General features: G+C 52.4%; 1 protein-coding gene across 1 annotated transcript in view; it reads left to right on the forward strand.

The window, feature by feature from the left end:
• ATP9B (ATPase phospholipid transporting 9B) overlaps positions 1–12984 on the forward strand; it is a 306136-nt gene extending 293152 nt beyond the window's left edge. The window contains 4 exon segments of the mRNA XM_017866120.1: positions 7875–7932; positions 8950–9153; positions 10387–10419; positions 12183–12984. Coding sequence (XP_017721609.1) covers positions 7875–7932; positions 8950–9153; positions 10387–10419; positions 12183–12319 — 432 coding nt within the window. The 3' untranslated portion in view covers positions 12320–12984.
• The last annotated feature ends 6407 nt before the right edge of the window (positions 12985–19391 follow it).

Below are 19391 nucleotides of genomic sequence, written 5' to 3' on the forward strand. Positions count from 1 at the left end.
AAGGGAACTCGAATTGCCAAAATAATTTAGAAAAAGAACAGAGTTGGAAAACACACTACCTGATTCCAAGTCTTACTGTAAAACAGTAATCAATTAGACAATGTGTTATTGGCAAAAGGACAAACAAAAAGATCAATGGAACAGAAAAGAGAGCCCAGAAATACACTCACATCTGTCAGATGATCTTTGGCAAACGTGAGAAGAAATCAGATGGAGAAGAGTTGTGTCTGCAGCTGTTGGGACAACTGGCAGCCCATGAGCAACAGACCTGCAGCCTCCACCTCACACCTCATGTGAAAATGCACCCAAAGTGGACCCTTGACCTACATGTAAAGCCATAAACCTTTCAGAAGAAAATACACACCAATGCTTGACCTTCAGTTAGGCAAAGAGTTTTCAGACATGAGATCAAAATCATGATCCTTAAAGGGAAAAAATAATAAATTAGACTTTACCATAATTTAAAAGTTTTGGCCAGGTGCAGTGACTTACCATGCCTATAATACCATCACTTTGGGAGGCTGAGGCAAGAGGAAAACTTGAGCCCAGAAGTTCAATACCAGTCTGGGCAATATAGTAAGACTGTGTCTCTACAAAAAATAGAAAAAATTAGCTGAGCATGGTGGTTGCTGTGTGCCTGTAGTCCCAGCTACTCGGGCTAAGGTGGGAGGATTGCTTGAGCCGAGGAGGTGGAGGCTGCAGTGATCTGTGATTGAGCCACTGCACTCCAGCCTGGGTGACAGAGTGAGACCCTGTCTCCAAAAAAAAAAAAAGAAAAGAAAAGAAAAAGTTTTCTCTGTGAATGATATGGTTAAGGAAATGAAAAAACAAGCCACAGCCTGGAAGAAAATATTTGCACATCACACTTTTGATAAAGGAGTTGTTTCTATAGTATATAAGATATACCCAAAATTCAATGAGAAAACAACCCAATTTTTAAAGTAGACAGAAGATATTACTGGACACCACCTCAGAGATGATCCTCAGATGGCAAGGAAGCCTGTGAAGATGCTCAGTGTCACTTTCATCAGGGAACTGCAAGTTGAAGCCACAGTGAGTTGCTGCGTACCCCCCAGTGCTAGAGTAGCCGAACCACTGGCAACGTGAAAGGCTGGGAGGACCCAGAGCAACAGAGACTCCCCTTCACTGTGGGGGTGAAGGAAGGATGGTACAGCCTCTTTGGAAGACAGTTTGGGTATTTCTTACAAAGGTAAACATATATTTACCCCATGATCCAGTAGTCCATTCCTAGATATTTCTCCAAGAGAAATGAAAACAGATTCATACTAAATCGTATATATGAATGTTCACAGCAGCACTGTCATCATTGCCAAAAACTGGAAACAACCCTATGCCTTTCAGCCAATGGATGGAGGACATCTCCGTGGACGGGGACAGCCCGTGCGTGGATGGAGGACATCTCTGTGGACAGGGACAGCCCGTGTGTGGATGGAGGACATCTCCGTGGACGGGGACAGCCTGTGTTTGGATGGAGGACATCTCCGTGGACAGGGACAGCCCGTGCGTGATGGAGGACATCCTAGTGGACGTGGACAGTCTGTGTGTCATGCCACCAGGCAGTGGGATTGTGCTGAGCAGTGAGAGGGTTACTGCTGACTCACACGACTTGTTGGATCATACATTTTGCATTTTGCTGCACAACAGAAGCCAGACTGGAAAGTTGGTATGATTCTTTTTACTTGACACCTGGGAGGTGCAGAACTGTAGGGAAGAGACCCGTCAGTGGTCACTAAAGGTTTGAGTGTAGAGGGTGACCGGAGACGCAGCCCAAGGGGGTGTGAGTGCGGGAGCTGCTCTGTGTGGCGTAGTGGTGGGGAACACCTGACCATGCCTCTGTCAGAGCCCACTGGATGGCACCAGCATGGAGCCCACAGGAGGAGAAGTGCAGACTCTAGCGGCCCATGAACCACAGAACCGCACTGTGGGCTGGGAAGAAAGGAGTTCTTTTCAGTGGCCTTGGGAAAAGCTTTTGCCTCTGGTTCGCTGTAAGGCTGAAGACAAAAAGAACTGCATCTGTAATCCCAGCACTTTGGGAGGCTGAGACGGGCGGATCACGAGGTCAGGAGATCGAGACCATCCTGGCTGACCCGGTGAAACCCCGTCTGTACTAAAAAATACAAAAAACTAGCCGGGCGAGGTGGCGGGCGCCTGTAGTCCCAGCTACTCGGGAGGCTGAGGCAGGAGAATGGCATAAACCCGGGAGGCGGAGCTTGCAGTGAGCTGAGATCCGGCCACTGCACTCCAGCCTGGGTGACTGAGCAAGACTCCGTCTCAAAAAAAAAAAAACTGCAAACTTTGGGCTGCGTTTGGCATTTGCTTCTCACAGGAACCAATAAGCCCATGCCTGGTAGCTAATGAGAAGCAGATTTCTCCCTGTTAGTGACAAAGTTAGAAATATAGGGCTGGATTGAAGCCCAGATCAGTTTGGGCTTGTGGTTTCTGTGAGATAAATAAATAGATGAAGAAATACACATGGACATGTGTGAGCGTGGCTTAGTAAACACACACACAGTCCTAGGCCATACACTGAGCAGCTAGAATCAGGAGCCCAGGCGGCAGTGAGCATGCTCAGTGTGCAGGTCGTGCGGACAAGGCCCTGTGCTGTCCCCCACCATGCAGAGCCCTAGAGAAGGGGTTAATTCCAGGGCTGAGGCAAGGAAAATACAAGATGAGCCTGGAACTTCTTGTGGAACAAAAAAGTAAGCAGCTGCTGAACAAGAATCAGTGAGGCTGGTGCAGGAGACAGGTCCGACGGCGTCAGAGACTGAGCCTCCCAGGGGCCGGCACCTAACGCCCTGCACAGCAGCCCAGACAGCAGCATGACTAGATGGTACCCAGAGAGCACACAGATACCTCCACCGCCACCATGTATACGCAGAGAAAGCAACTCTTCAACCGGAGGATTCCAGTTATAAATGTGAAGGAACCAGGGCAGCCGGAGGCCCCGCTGAGGCACCAAGGCAGCAGCCACTGTCACGAGGTCTTCCAAGGGACGCAGAACCCGGATGTCACAGTTCCCATCACCAGGGATGAGAGAGGCTACACCTCCTGCTGTGGAGCCCTGCGGGGAACACGCGTCCCCTCAACAAATCCTCCCCAGTAGTGTCATTGCTAGAAGACATCGGACACATCCAAAACAAGGGCATTCCACAAAGACATGTCCGGAGCTTTGAGGAGCAGCCAGGTCATTAAAGACGGGGAGACAGAGGCGCTGTCCAGATCACAGAGCCCAGGAGACATGACGGCCAGAGCAGTGCAGGGTCCTGTGTGGGGCCCTGGGCAGGAAAATTGCGTTCGAGAAAAACCGGGACCTCCGCACCATTTCTCTGCCAAGGTGTGTGTCGGTGTCTCCGTGGAGTGTTGCCCCAGGTGAGCTGGACGGCGCCGTGGTCCCGGGTGAGCTGGACGGCGCCGTGGTCCCGGGTGAGCTGGACGGCGCCGTGGGGCTGTCTGCACTGCTTCTGCAGCTTCCCTGCAAGTCTAAAGTGATCTCAAGGCAAAATGATTAGAAAACAGAGTCAGAGCCGAGAAAGTCTTCCTTTTTCCTAGGATAGATGAACAGAATTGGACACAGCACCATGTGCCTGTGGTCCCAGCTGTCTGGACTGGAGGATCACTTGAGCCTGGAAGGTGGAGGCTGTGGTGAACTGTGATGGCATCACTGCACTCCATCCCTCAGCAATAGATCAGGACCCTGTCTCTACAAAATCAGAATTCTGTTTGCAAAGCTGCAGTCTTATCCTTCAAAGTATGGAGTTTAGAACCAGCCCATGTCTGCGCCTGGCCCTGGCCCTGGCCCAGTTGCGACCAGTCTGCGGCAGCAAGCCCACCTTCAGGTGCACACTGTCTGCTTGGCGGCTCTCGTTTAACCTGTCCAGCAACTTTCTGTCCAGTAATATTTGAAGTTCATTTTGTATTCTATGATTTGTGTTTAATGAAATTGAGCTTATCCACATAAGAATGAAGGAATGAGACCTTGAAGAAATCAGTCACCATAATTTCAGACCATTAATAGAAAGAAAAGCGACAGTGGAGTGAGCCTGGCAAGCAGAAGAGCTGCTGGGACGTTGCTTACCTGCCCCTTTGCTGCAGGACCTTCGCACCCTCAGGAGCAGGGCAGGCCGAGCGCTGAGTGGCAGGAAACCCGCTCTTCCTCTCCAGCCTCCCTTCCTGCCAAGGCCAGAGACACGTGCAGAGCCCCAGTTAACTGGGGCTTCTCTCCCCAGCGCCACCATGCGCACCGTCCTTCCCTCTCTGTTTGTGGGGTTTGTTCTTGATACACTTTGGCTGCATCTTTTTCTCCTCTTATACCTGCCTATAGGATCTTTCTACTCCACACTCCCAAACTTCCCTCAAATAATTACAATCATGGGAACAGGCGAAATTTTTTATTGTTGTTGTTCTACTAAGAATCAGATTGGGAGGCCAAGGCAGGCAGATCACAAGGTCAGGAGATCGAGACCATCCTGGCTAACACAGTGAAATCCTGTCTCTACTAAAAATACAAAAAATTAGCCGGGTGTGCTGGCAGGTGCCTGTAGTCCCAGCTACTCAGGAGGCTGAGGCAGGAGAATGGCAGGAACCTGGGAGGTGGGGCTTGCAGTGAGCCGAGATTGCGCCACTGCACTCCAGCCTAGGTGACAAAGCGAGACTCCATCTCAAAAAAAAAAAAAAAAAAGAATCAGAGAAAGTATATTGTGGAGGTAGGCTGGGAGAATAAATGTAATAGTGAGAACAGTGGTTACAGACTCAGGACAGGAGCCCTGGCATTTTGGAGGGGCTGGTCTCATCCCACAGTGCTGATCCACGCAGAGGGACCCCGTCTTATGTCATGCACGCATCAGCGTGCTCCGTGCACCGCCACCCTGAGCCTTCCAAACGAATAATTGTGTGCATATGACTTTAAGGTGTTAATCTTTCCTTAAAATTTGCTTGATTTGACCGGGCACAGTGGCTCACGCTTGTAATCCCAGCACTTCGGGAGGCCAAGGCGGACAGATCACCTGAGGTCAGGAGTTCGAGGCCATCCTGGCCAACATGGCAAAACCCCGTCTCTACTAAAAGTACAACAATTAGCTGGGCGTGGTGGTGCACACCTGTAATCGCAGCCACTAGGGAGGCTGAGGCAGGAGAATCGCTTGAACCTGGGAGGCGGAGGTTGCAATAAGCTGAGATTGCGCCACTGCACTCCAGCTTGGGCGACAGAGCGAGACTCCATCTAAAAAAAAAAAAAAAAATTTGCTTGATTTTATTTTTTAACGTTTTTTGGTACAATAGAAATATACATTCTGAATCCATAATATTTAATTGGTAAATATAACAGTAGCATTCAGTGAATATTTACTATGCTGCTGGCATTGTGCGTATTTTATTTCATGGCTCATTTTATTTCATGCATGTGCGCCACATGCCACTATTACTTCTGTTTCACAGAGGAGGGAACTGAGGCACAGAGATTAAGTCCTGAGCCCAAGGATGCAGCAGGAAGGCGTGTGCTAGGCAGGACTCCACTACAGGTATTCCACATATACGGGGGCATCAGTCAGAGTGACAGACGTCTTCCTCTTCCTAAACCAAGTGAAGTGGTACCTGGCCCAGGAAAAGCAACTTTGTCCATCACATGAAATCCTTAGTGAATGAATTGCTTCTGTGAGTAACGTGTCTGTACCGTCAAATATAACAGGATTTTGTTCTCAGCTACAGTCTGGGAGCCATTAATAGGAGGTGGACACATGCTTTTCTCAAACTATCTATTTTATTGATGGTTTTTGTACCTGTTCTGTTGTCTTTGCTTTTATTAATTTGTAATATCATCTGCTTCAATACGGAACAGCCCACAGGTGCGGGTCTGAGGTGCTGGCTCCCTGTTGGCAGCTCCTAACAAGAGAGCCGCACAGATGCCGCTTTATCTTTCCACGTAGACGCGCATCATTGTCCCGCATGAATAAAACTGAATACACTTCAGCAAATCAGGCCACAAAATAGCCTTTTCTTTCTTATGTCAAAATAAATTTCCTTTTACAGTTTTTGATTAAAATGAGCCAGGTACTTAATTACAGATGAATTTCATGAGCAAAGACCAAACACCTACCATTACCCAGGGAGAGAAATGTCCTCGGGAAATACGTGCCGCGAGAACTTACTTAGAGCATATAAACGGTTTAACTTAAAAGTTTCTTGCTTTTTAAAAATCGGTGCTTGGCTGGGCGCGGTGGCTCACACCTGTAATCCCAGCACTTTGGGAGGCCGAGGCGGGCGGATCACCAGGTCAGGAGATCGAGACCATCCTGGCTAACACGGTGAAACCCCATCTCTACTAAAAAATACAAAAAAGAAAACTAGCCGGGCGAGGTGGTGGGCACCTGTAGTCCCAGCTACTCGGGAGGCTGAGGCAGGAGAATGGCGTGAACCCGGGAGGCGGAGCTTGCAGTGAGCAGAGATCCGGCCACTGCACTCCAGCCTGGGCGACAGAGCCAGACTCCGTCTCGAAAAACAAAAAACAACAAAAAAAACAGCAGTAGTGCTTTTTAATCACAGTGAGTTTGAATCTTCCTTTTCATATTCACGTGTGGTAAGGGCTCAGGCTCCGTCAGCATCTTCACACGAACCCTTTCAACCTAGGAAAACACTTAATACGTCACCACACTTGTCTTTTATATTTAAACTACAACTAGAATGATAATTAGTAAATCTGCCACTGGTGGGCTCCTGCAGGAATATAACCACAGTTCCAGCACCCGCGCCTCTGTTCTGTAATGGCTCATGCCTGTGTGTAAAGGTCTTCAGCAGACTCAGGCAGGTGCGGCTTCAGATGGGCCCTGAGCACAGCCTGTCACCGTCCTCCATCTTCCCTGCTGTCTTCCGTGTCCCCTGAGCTTCTGTGAGGGTTTGTCTTTCCTCTGTGGCTCTTTAGACCACTTCCTGTCCTTCGGAGAATCTCCCCCTTGGGTGGGGAAGCTCTAAATCAGGGTAGGACTGCGGGCTTTGATCAGCAGACTACACTTAGCACCCACAGCCTCCAGCGAGAACCTAAGGCAATCACGGAACTTCTCAAGTTATCGTTGTCTGTAAATGGAAACGACGTCTGCCCTGCGTCACTGAGAGACGCGAAGGTGTCAAGTAAACGAAGTCCTCGCATCAAGACAGGGCCTCGCAGCACGCGTCACTGTTGACAGCTCCTTGGCACCAACAAGTCAGGGCGGTTGTTAATGACTCAGCCTCTCTTCTTGGACTCTGAATTCATCTTCAGGGGTGCGGCGGGACAAGCAACCCTGTGGGCCAGAGCTCCCCGGCCTCCGGCCCCCTCATCACCTGCCTTCAACTCGCAGAGTGAAGAGCCTGGCACCAGGACCCATTCTGTCCACGCGGGGTTATGGATGTGACATGTTCTCCAACAAGGGTTTAAGGGATAATTTTTTACTTCAGTTGGGATGTGCCATCCTTACTGAAGAGCTGTTACCTTTTGTATCTTTTGATCTGAAAAAACTAAACAGTAAATACAGAAGTATTTGTTCACAATAAGGGAAAATGTTTTTATTCCCAAGAGCCTTTCCCCCCTGGTTCATTGAAATGTTCGCTTGTATACATCACTCCTGGCTTACTAGAACTATGGCTTAAACATCGAACAAGACGGCAGGTCAAACAGAAGAGAACATGAACCTCTAACCTCAGGCACCAGTGGACACGTGTGGGGCCCAGGCAGCTTCTTCAGGATTTGGGTGTCAGGAAAAGGCACCCTGAAATGCTGGTAGACCAGGTGGCTGGGTTGGCACGGATGGGGCTTGTGGCCCCGGGGTCTGTGGGTCAAGCAGGTGGTTCCGTGCGTTAACGACACTCTCCCACTGTTTCCCTAGGGAAGGTCCTTGTCCTTCAAAACCTTCCTCATCTGGGTTTTCATCAGTATTTACCAAGGTAAGACGGGATCCTTAGTTTACTGGACTAAAGAGTTTTTTTATTTTGGTCTTCTTTTAGCAATACTGTTCTTACTTGCAGATTAAATTCCAACAGCTTAAAATGTCATCAGCAGTTAAATACTGCCTTCCGTTTGTCTTATCAATCGATATTCCAGCAACATGGGCCCTTTTTTTTTTAACTGATGCATGTCACCCAAAAACTGACTTAGTTTTTAATTAAATGTTAATCCAGAAAGATTTTAACAAGCACTTACCACATTGTATTCCCTGCACAATGGCTTTCTTTCATAGAGTGATGAAAAGACTTTGAGGAATCTGAGTTCTGTAAGGAGAAGCCATTAGCTGCTTTGTTTAGTGTTCATATAAATGGGAGATTGTTGAAAGTATAACTAACAGATCAGATCCATTAGTTACATGCAACACATAACTATTTACCCTAATTGAAGTAGAGGTAGTAGAGGTGTGGCTTTGCATCCAGAGATGAGAACGTTTGTCAGCCTCTATTTGCCATTTCTAACTGATCCAGCTGGGATCCCATCTTATTTTGTCCATAATCCAGAGTTTAAGCGATTTGTTCATCAGCATGAAGCATGGGCATGACCATTATCTGCCTTTTTTTTTTTTTTTGACAGAGTCTCACTCTGTTGCCCAGGCTGGAGTGCAGTGGCATGGTCTCAGTTCACTGCAACCTCTGTCTCCTGGGTTCAAGCGATTCTCCTGCCTCGGCCTCCTGAGTAGCTGGGATTACAGGTGTGCGCCATCACGCCTGGCTAATTTTTTTGTATCTTTAGTAGAGATGGGATTTCAGCATGTTGGCCAGGCTGGTCTCAAACTTCTGACCTCGTGATCCACCTGCCTCGGCCTCCCAAAGTGCTGGGATGACAGATGTGAGCCATTGCGCCCAGCCTATCCGCTATGTTTAAGGGTCTTCAGTGAGGCTGCTGGTTCCAGGCTGTTTCCTCTAGCTGCTTACACCCTGCTCGTGTGCGTCGAAAAAGCTTCCGCTGTTTTTCAGGTGGCATCCTCATGTACGGGGCCCTGGTGCTCTTCGAGTCCGAGTTCGTCCACGTGGTGGCCATCTCCTTCACTGCACTGATCCTGACCGAGCTGCTGATGGTGGCGCTGACCGTCCGCACATGGCACTGGCTGATGGTGGTGGCCGAGTTTCTCAGCCTGGGCTGCTACGTGTCCTCACTCGCTTTTCTCAATGAATATTTTGGTAAGTTGCCTTGGAATTGTTTTCTGAATCATTGTCTACTCATGATTTTGAAGCATTTTCTTATTGTTACTTCTGAATACGTTGTCTTAAGTTGTGGATCATGGTAAAACCTGTATCAGAAAGTGCCTGCTCTTACCATCCCTGCACCACAGATGAAGGTGCGGTGCCCTGTTGGTCACTGCTGGCTGGTCCCCTGACAGGAGGCGCTGAGCCCCGTCTGTTACTGGCTGACTGGTCCCCTGACAGGAGGCGCTGAGCCCTGTTGGTCACTGGCTGGTCCCCTGACATGAGCAGCACAGCCACTCGGGAGCAGCTGGGACTCAGACCTGCGGGAAGTGAACACGGAGCTGGACTCAGACCTGCGGGAAATGAACACGGAGCCGGACTCAGACCTGCGGGAAGTGAACACGGAGCCGGACTCAGACCTGCGGGAAGTGAACACGGAGCCGGACTCAGACCTGCGGGAAGTGAACACGGAGCTGCGTGTACACCTGTCCCCGTCTCAGTGCCTGAGTGTTCGTGCAGTGGTGAATCTCTATGGAGGAAAATGTGAAATATTCTTGTTCTTACATAAAAGAACTCTCAGAAGATACCCGTGGCTTCTAAGAAATGGTTATTTTCTAATTCTAATGTCCTAATTATTTTTCTTTTGAAAATCGGCTTTTAGAATATTTTCATGTATGATCATGAATTAACATACTCAGGGACACGTGAACACGCTAAGTGCCACAGTGAGCTCACAAAATGACAAAGACACACGCCACAGACGTGGGCAGGACTCACCACCGCTTTGAGCGTCAGCTTTTGCATCTGCAAACTGGAGATGGTATCACTTCCCGTTAGGAACGGGTCTGAAGATCAGCAGTAACGTGCTTACGTACATGTGAACGAATGTGCAGAGCTCCTTTCGCACCTGCAGAACATGGCCAGCCCTCCAGCACATGCACCTTCTGTGGTGAGCTCCTCAGACCTGAATAGGTCTCTGTCTCCTAGGGGAATGCCAAGGTGTGTGGTTCTCAGACACAGGAAATTTAACTGTTGGGTTTCAGTGATGTTTAAACAGTTGTATGGTAACAGGCTGGGAAATGAGAGGTTAAAACCACGTTGAAAACGCATCTTGCACCTGCCATTTTATTGCTTTTAATGTGTTTCTTATTAGTTTGCTAACCCCTTGAAATACCCGGTATCTCCTTTAATCTGTCCTTTATTTTCTTTATTCCTATTTTGGAACAGGTATAGGCAGAGTGTCTTTTGGAGCTTTCTTAGGTAGGTAAAGTTATCATTTCTTTCAAAAGTGTAGAAATTTAGCCAAACAATATTGATAAAGATACTTAACTAATCAGAAAAATAAACCTTCCTCTAATTCAGTGTTCCTCACAAACTCTGATGTCACGTAAGCTGGTGGCCATGTGCTTACTTGGCTCGTCGTGGGCTGAGTGCTGCCGGCTTGCCTGCTGGGGGCTTGGTGGCCCTGAATGAGGGGAAGGGGCCAGGCATCCTGCCATCTGCTGAGGATTGCACGAGTCCCTTAAACATGTTTTTGCCTTTTCAGTTGTAGGGGCTGAGCTCCTGGAAAACACTTCCAGGGTCTTCAGAAAATGAGCACACACACACGTAGGACTTCCCCTTCATACAGCGATCCGGCGCTGCCCTCTCATTTATTTTACCAAGGCCTCTAACTCTGCTCCATAGATCTTTTTATCCCACCCGGCAACAGTCTAAAGGGATTTCCACTATATGTAGATTCAAAGTATGTAAATATCCAGTTTCTCACCTCCTCTTCTTGTGAGGAATGTAAGTGGCCTAGTCATTAGCAGCACAGCTCGGCCATGGTGAGTACATGGTTCTTCTGTGGAGATGCTGGGAGGGTGATAGGCGAGAACATTCTCTGGGTGGGCCAGGCTCAGCGCCTCTAAGAGCAGACCGGTCTGAGCATTTGTGTGGCAGATGGGACTGCCGGCTGCCCTCTGATGCCCCCAGGCCCTCATAAAGTCAACTCTACCTTTAAAAAACAAAAACCAAAACAAAAATGGCTAGCCTAGATCGTCCAAACCACTCCCACAGGTTAGGTGAGTAGGTGTCTATTCCAGTGCTTCAGTGCCTTTACAAATTCTGCCACAGAGCATTGTCTACCCATTTAGTGGTATTTGGTGACATTAGTCATCTGCAACCCCTTTTTTTTTTTTTTTGGAGACAAAGTCTCACTCTTGTTACCCAGGCTGGAGTGCAGTGGTGCGATCTTGGCTCACTGCAACCTCTACCTCCTGAGTTCAAGTGATTCTCCTGCCTCAGCCTCCTGAGTAGCTGGGATTATAGGCGCCAACCACCACACCAGGATAATTTTTGTATTTTTAGTAGAGACAAGGTTTCCCCATGTTGGCCAGGCTGGTCTCAAACTCCTGACCTCAGGTGATCCACCCGCCTCAGCCTACCAAAGTCCTAGGATTACAGGCGTGAGCCACCGTAGCCGGCCTGCAACTTTTTTTTTTTTTTTTTTTTTTTGAGATGTAGTCTCACTCTGTCCCCAGGCTGGAGTGCAGTGGTGTGATCTCAGCTCACTGAAACCTCCGCCTCCTGGGTTCAAGCAATTCTCCTGCCTCCACCTCCCCGTAGCTGCGATTACAGGTGCCCACCACCGCGCCCGGCTCATGCTTTGTTGTCTTTTTTGTAGAGATGAGGTTTTCCCATGTTGGCCAGGCTGGTCTCAAACTCCTGACCTCAAGTGAGCCATCTGCCTTGGCCTCCCAAAAGTGCTGCGATTACAGCCACTGCACCTGGCCTACAATCTCTTTATAATGCTTTGGTTTGTTTGTTCCATTTAAAGAAGAATGAATTATGCCCGGTATGCGGGTCAAACAATTCTGCAGTCAAGAAAACCTGAGATTTGGAGCTGGGCTCCTGTAAATGTACGGTGATATTTCCGTGGCAAGCTGAGACCGCCCGGTGGCCTGGCCAGGTCTATGGCTGTGGCCATGAGGGCCCAGGGCTTCTTGTCGGCTCTTACCTTTTTTTCTGTTTCCTGCCAACAGATGTTGCCTTTATCACCACCGTGGCCTTCTTGTGGAAAGTGTCGGCAATCACCGTGGTCAGCTGCCTCCCGCTGTATGTCCTCAAGTACCTGAGGCGCAAGCTGTCTCCCCCAAGCTACTGCAAGCTGGCCTCCTAAGGGGTTGTGCACCCCCAGCGGGCTGGTCCCAGCACCTTCTGCCCTTTCCAGTGAACACAGGGTTTGCCATTGCTACCAAGCGAGCACCACGAGAAAGGGAGGGTACGCCAGGCAAGCCCAGGGCACCGATGCCGGGACGGCCTGTCCCTTTTAGTGCAGGGACGTCACCCCTGCCAGGCGAGCCCAGGGCATGGATGCCAGGATGGCCTCTCCCTCTTAGTGCAGGGATGTCACCCCTGCCAGGGAGCCCAGGGCACAGATGCCAGAACGGCCTCTCCCTCTCAGTGTGGGCTTCACCCCTGCTTTTCTTTCTTCTTTTGTGTTTGTCAAAATCCTGTTTCCATATTGAAGCAGCTTTGAGTTTCTACTGAAAATGAGCCCGAATTATTTTACTGTTACTGTAAAGGGTTTATCTTACTCTGGCATTCTGAGAATTAGAATGAAAGTTTAATTTCTGCAATTCCCTAACATTCAAATTCTTTCTTTGATGTTATAACACACAGTCATTCCTACTCAAATGTAATAAAATTGAGGCTCCACAGAGACCCGTGTCCACACCAGCTGCAGCTCCTGCTCAGACAGACGGCCTGCCCTTTGCTGAAGACACCTCGCTTTATACTCGTATTTCGCTTTTCAGTAAAAACACTCGAGTTACTGAGTTCTCACATGAAGAGCTGTTCTCCTCACACGCTCTGAAGGCAAGTCGCACAAACAGTGGCGTTTCCGAACATAATTCCACTGCAGCCACCAATGTAAATCATTGCCCAGAGACTGCTGCTGGCACGTCTCTCCTCATCCTTTTTATATTTGCAAAATCACACTCGAACGCCATTTCTATGGGTAGAAATCAGCTGTCCTGTAAAACTCACATCCCCTAAGATAGCCCACTTGCCTGGTCATGGGTTTCCTAGTTTACTTGGTTGGAAACACGCACCAATTGAGATGATGAAAGCCTGTGCGGTTGCCACGCTGCATTCATGGTGTCGCCCAGCCAGACCCCTCGCTTCTGTGAATCTGGGAAGGTCCTTGGGGCCAGGAGTTCATTTTCTCAGCTGTGTCCTGTGCCTGGGGTGTTTCTCGAAACCGGTGTGTTGTGCCGCCTGCAGCAGTGCCCCTTCTTGGAGGCCTCAGCAGAAGTTGGTCAAACCCCAGGCCTCTTGGGTCAAAGGGGAGTTTCTCTGTGTTTTCCACGCAGGCGCCGCAGCCTCTGCCAGGAGTTTCACCTGCTCATTTTCCGCGTCGTTTCCCATCAGGTTGGGCCCTGTCACCTGAAATCCTGGCCGCGCTGTGTGCGTGGGGCGCCAAGGGCATTTCACCAACCAGCGGAGGGGCTGCCCAGCACCCACCTGCCGTGCCCCGCAGCTTTGCGGAGGACGAAATAGCCACAGAGAGCAATGAAGCTGCCTGTCTTCCCCACCCCGCAACAGCGCCTTTGGAATGGAGTCCGCTGCCTCTGTCCCCAGCGTCCTGCATTTCCAGGCGGGCCTGGCCCTGCGAGGGTGCGATTTCCTGCGTCCCCACAAGGTGTCGCTGGCGTCCGCTCGCTGATCTGGGCGTCCGGTCGCTGCCGGGGGCTGCCTGGGATTTTCCCTTCTGTGCACCAAGTCGGTGTGTCGCCCAGAAGTCACATCCTGGCTGGGGCTGACTTGGATCTTACGTGTCTGTATCGCTTCTGCCGGAGCAGTTTGTGTCAGGGGCGTTGGGACGGTAGAAATCTTAAGTCCACAGCCAGCAGCTCAGGAGATGGGGTCACACACTCGGGCCTCGGGGGTGGAGGCCAAGTGCAAATCAGAGGCTGCTCCCCCGTGCACCTTTACAAATAAACCACCCACCTGTGACACTAATCGAATGATAACGTTGTAGATAACCTGAGAAAAGCTGAACCCCTGAGCCTTTGGGAATAACACTGCAGTACAGCTTTCAGATAAACGACCAGCCTTAGATCAGTTGGATCCTGATTAGGAGACAGTTGAAGACGTCTGGAGAAATCGAGATGTGTTAGGGGCAGGTGGAGACTGGAGGAGGAAGGGGTTTTCTCCTCTGTAAACGAAAATCACCCCCACGTTGTGAGGGTGAAATGAGATGGACAGGGCGTTCCCGGCAGACGAGGGGCATGCAGCAAGGCAGTCGGAACGGGTCTGTGACACGGATTCTCTGCTAGATTAAAGAAAATAATAGCCCGCTAAAGGGTCATTAGATGGGCATTAGATCCAGTTCCAGCTCCAGTTCAGGAACCAGCTCTGAGGTCAGAGAGGCTGTGCTTCCACTGGCTACCAGCTTGCGGTGTAACCTCATTGCTTTTTAGGTTCTGGACCTGTGTCAGCCCTAGAAATTCTGAGCCGGCCGTACAGCCCCAGAGCCCTTCAGGAGGGTGCCCAGCCTGGGGAGAGCATTCTGCGTGTCCGGAGTCAGCGGTGCTGCAGGAGGAGGAGCCCGTTCCTCCTTTCTGCGTGTGATGGGCAGCGTCCCCGAGCATCCGGTGCTGTGCTGGCCCCGTGTTTCTAGGTTTACGTGTAGAGGCGTGACCCTCACAGTCCTGTCCGCCACCCGGAATAGCTAGTCACAGGGAGGTAAGTGCTGCGGAAGAACCAGCAGGGCTGGCAGCCTTGGGAGACTCCTTGGAAAGGGGAGGTTGAAGCCGAGGGCAAGAAGACACAAGCAAAGCCTGTCATCAGAGCAGCTTGTGCTCAGACCCAAGACTGGGGCCTGGTGCTCTGGGGTGACGAGAGCAGAGTGCCAGCACCCAGCAGGGGCGGCAGATGGGTGAGGATTCGCCACTGTTTTCTATAGTCTCATCCGATTCCAGGTCAGTGATGGCCATGCCTTGAGGGCCACACTGTATTCCCGGAGCCCGTAAGTCCGTACCCCCGACGGCCACCAGTGCCTTCCTCTCCTGTGAGGGCCCAGCAGAGAAACCTGTAGCAAGACCCTGACAGTTTACCAAACAAGCTGGCCTTACCTCCCTTCTGAGACGGTCACGGGCAGGCCCAGGTGCACCCTTCCTAGGGTCAGGGACTCCGCTGGGGTTACCACCTCCAAGGCCCCCCCGGCACAACTGAGCAAGCCACTCGGTCCCACTTCAGGGGCACCCCCCCCCGCCCCGCCCCAGTCCCCAGCACCTAAGTCCTGGGCCGTAGAGGGGACACCAGGCACCCCCCCCCACCCAAGGCTGCGGGTCCTGCTACTGCAGATGGGTGTCATTTCAGGCGGTTCCAGAAGGGGGAGCCAGAAGCCACGAAATGGCACCTGCGAGGCCACCTGGGCCAACATCCCAGCTCCAGCTCGGATTTTGGGGGTTAGAGAAGCTGATGGCTTGGGGATTCCTCTGAATATGGTGTCCTGCTGAGTGCCAACAAGCAACCCCTGAAACGGGGTCCCCAGGAAAGCCAGTCTGCTCTCGCTGAAGTTTCCTCCCGTCCCACGGGCACTTGTACACAGGAGGTGTTAGTGTGTCTGGATGGGGAGAGTGTCCCCCGTGGAGGGCTGCCTCAGTTCCCACTACCCATCCCAGGTGTTGGTCAGCCCCTCGGGTGGCCATGGCTGAGCAGAAGCCCGGGAGGAAGGGGGTCCTCGTGCCAGTTCTGCTGAGTCCTCAATGCTCACGCTAATGACAGGATTTTCCAAAATGGATTGTCCTGCGCCTGTGGGCCTGGAAGAGAATCCAGAAATCCTCCAGCCCCACTTCTGCCTGGGTCCTGAGAGTTCTGGGGCTGGAAGGCTGCAGGCGCTGAGCTCATCTGCGCTGGGGGTGGACATCACCCTGGTTGTGACCTGAGATGTGAACAGAAGCGTTGGGGTCCAGATCTAGAAAGACGAGGCCAGCACAGACCATGTCCTGGAAAAGACACAACGTGGCCTTTGGAATATCCGCCCCTCATTAAGGAAGAGAGGGAGGCCCTGAGATCAGGCGTCGCTGCAAGTCAGAAATCTGGATTTTTAGGTGAAGTGACCGTTTTAAAATTGGGCTCCCAGCACTTGTTGCTGTCATTGGGTTGCCTGGGAGACTGCGTGGGGCAGCTGAGGGGGCACCGTCTGCCATGGCTGGTTCCCCCATCACCGCAAAGCCCAGCAGCAGTCAGCCTCAGACCTTCTCCCTGTCCCAAGAGGCCCTCTCACAGCTTGCCTCAGTTTCTCCCTGGGGTCAAGCACAGCTGTGTTTGCAGGTGGGGAGGCAGCAAGGCTCTTGCCCTGGAGTAATGGGATGTCGTGATGCTCACTGATTCCCTCGAGGAGGCCTTTCCTTGGGGGCTGCCCCGTGTGGAGCAACCTCTGGCCCTGTAGACCCTGTGTTCCTTCCTCAGGGCATCCTGCTGGGGTGAGGCCTGGCCGGATGGGGACTCCTGACCTCCCCCGGGGGCCCCAGGGAAAGACAAGCAAAACAAGAGCCATCCCGAGTGTGTCCCGCTTCTCCCGCCTGCAGCTGCCCCGGGCCAGGCTGTGCAGAAGAGCTGGGGCCACGAGAAGGAGCTGCACCACCAGCTTCCATCGCGGGTGCCCGCCGCCCTCAGGGACACTTTTAATTGTCTGCATTTCAGTTTGTCTCTAATGGGTCCAGTTGTAGTCCCTCAGAAGTTGTAAACCTAACATTCACTGCCTGTAGGTGCTGGGGAGAAAATACTGCCGATTCTCCTAGCTGAAGGTTTGTTCCTGTGCCCACACCGTGTGTCCAGCACAATCACAGGAAGCACTCCGCCAGGAGAAGGAGAATCCGCGAGAGCTCCCGAGTTATCCTCACAGTAGCTCGGGCTCTGAGACTGCCCCCTTCACTTCCATCGGCAATGGGGAGCCCCGTGCAGACAGTGGGGTTAACTGGGGTCCCGGGCCACGTGTTGGTGCTGACTCCCAGGCACAGATGCTCGTGCGGACCCTGCAGGGCTGGTGGTCAGGGGCTGTGGGTGCCCAGTCCAGGATGCGCCAGGCTCCTGGACCAGCCTGCCCTGCTCCTGTCCACCCTGCTCCTGTCCACCCTGCTCCTGTCCACCCTGCTCCTGTCCCACTGTCCTGTGTCCTCTTGACCTGAGCCTCGGCTTGTCCAGCTGGGGCCGTCCAGGTGGGAGTAACTGTCTAGACGAGAAAATGAGAGAACCGGGTCCACAGGACAGGAGCATGGGGCCAGTATGGGGGCATCACTGCCACAGCCCCCTTACCAGGGGCACTGGCTGTCTCTGGCTCTGCCTGTTTCTAGGAACCACCTGGACTGATGCCATCCACGGTCCCCTGTGAAAATTCTTGCTGCATCCTCTGGGCTCTGTGCCTTCACCTGGGGACAGGGCCCTCCCCTTGGCCTCCTTGAGTCCTCCCCCCTCCTAATTTGTGACAAAATGAGAAGAAACAAAAGGCAGTAAGAGGAGAGCGGGGTGGGCCGGGACAGAATCGGGCCCTGAGCTGCACCGTCATCGCTCGTCTCAGCTCTCAGTGACCTGAGGACCAGGACCCAGACCCAGCGTGGGGACTGTGCAGGGGGCCCAGCCAGGGGTGGGGGCTGTGGGGGCAACTGTGCCAGGGAACCAGCAGAGACATGGCTAACGGTACAGCCCGGCTGAGAACTGTGGAGCTGTGCACTTAGGGAAACCCAAGCATCCCTGACACTGACTCACAGGGCTGGGTGAGCAGGGATGAGCCGGCAGCAGGTGAGTCGTGGGGCCTGGGGACCAAAGCCAGCCTCCCTGGCTGTGCGGGGCTGGGAGACCTTGCAGGGCTGGGGCACAGGAAACCTGAAATGCTGAAACCTAAGCACAGCCTGCGTTGGAAAGCCCGTCCTGGGCTGGTCTGGGCATCCCAGTCCTGGGTCACGCCCACCTGCACCCATGGGGCTGCATGCAGCCTCTCCTCTGGGGCCCGGCTTGGTTGCTTCGGCCCTTCTAGGCCCTGCCCCAATCCACAGGCCACCTATGGGTTCTGAAATGCCCCTCAGTGTGGACTCATGAAGACAGACTGTCCCCTGCAGCCCTTCCCAGAGCCTGCAGTTCAGGCCCCACACAAGTTCTCAGGAGTACTGCGGGGCAGCAGTGACAAGGAGGTGTCCGCCCCACTGCAGATCGCCCAGAGCCCATGGCCACCCAGATCATGCACTGGGGGACCCACAGGTGTCTTGGTCCCAGGTGTCCAGGGTGGCTGGTCACTCAGCTGCACACCTCTGCAGCCCCGTGACGGTCACACCGCCCAGGAGGGGACACCCCGACCTGCAGCCCCCCTGGCAGGCCACCCTCCAGGCCTAGGCCAGACCCATGGCAAGGATGGGGGCACCCTGCTGCCCCCCGCCCCAGCCTCTGAGGTCTATAAACCTGAGAACACAGGAGTGACGAGGGAGGTCTCTCAGCGGCGCCCAGACACCACACTTGCCGGGGGCAGAGAGAGAGAGAGAGGCAGACACGGGAGGGAGTGGAGAGAGACAGGGAGACACACACTCCTTGTCCCCAAGTCACCCTGGGGACCCTAGCGGGGCCATCTTCAGAGACCCCAGGCTCCGTCCACTAAAAAGGGGCATGTGGGCGAGCACTGGGAGGACTGCAGCCCCCAGGAAGCTGCACACAGTCACCACGCCATCAGAGAGAACAGAAAGCAGGTCTGGAAGAGCTGCCTGCCCACCACTGGTGCACACAGCAGCCAAAGGGGAAGGTCACTCGAGTGTCCGTGGACAGAGGAGGGACCCACGGTGGGGCCCAACCCATCCACAGGGATGTGACTCAGCCTTAACAAGGAAGAAATTCAGACACGGGCCAAGCTGCGGAGGTGCCTTGAGGACGTCCTGCCAAGCTGAAGACGGCACAGAAGGACAAGCCCCATCCCAGTCCACTCATTGGAGGCCCCAGAGTTGTCAGATCCGTGGAGACAGAGAGCAGGTGGCGGCCAGGGCTGGGAGGGAGGAAAGTCGCTGTTTCGCGGGCAGGGCTTCAGTTTGGGAGGATGAGAAAGCTCTGGAGAGGGATGGTGGAGATGTTTGCACAACGTGAATGCACTTTAAAAGATGGCTAAGATGGTAAATTTCATGTTATGGCCATTTTACCACGATTAAACCTCAAAGGGGCTGTCTGAGTGGGGCGGAGTCAGGCAAGCCCCAGGTGCAGGTGCT

Source organism: Rhinopithecus bieti, unplaced genomic scaffold (genome assembly GCF_001698545.2).
Source record: "Rhinopithecus bieti isolate Rb0 unplaced genomic scaffold, ASM169854v2 scaffold_84002, whole genome shotgun sequence".
Lineage (NCBI taxonomy): Eukaryota > Metazoa > Chordata > Mammalia > Primates > Cercopithecidae > Rhinopithecus > Rhinopithecus bieti.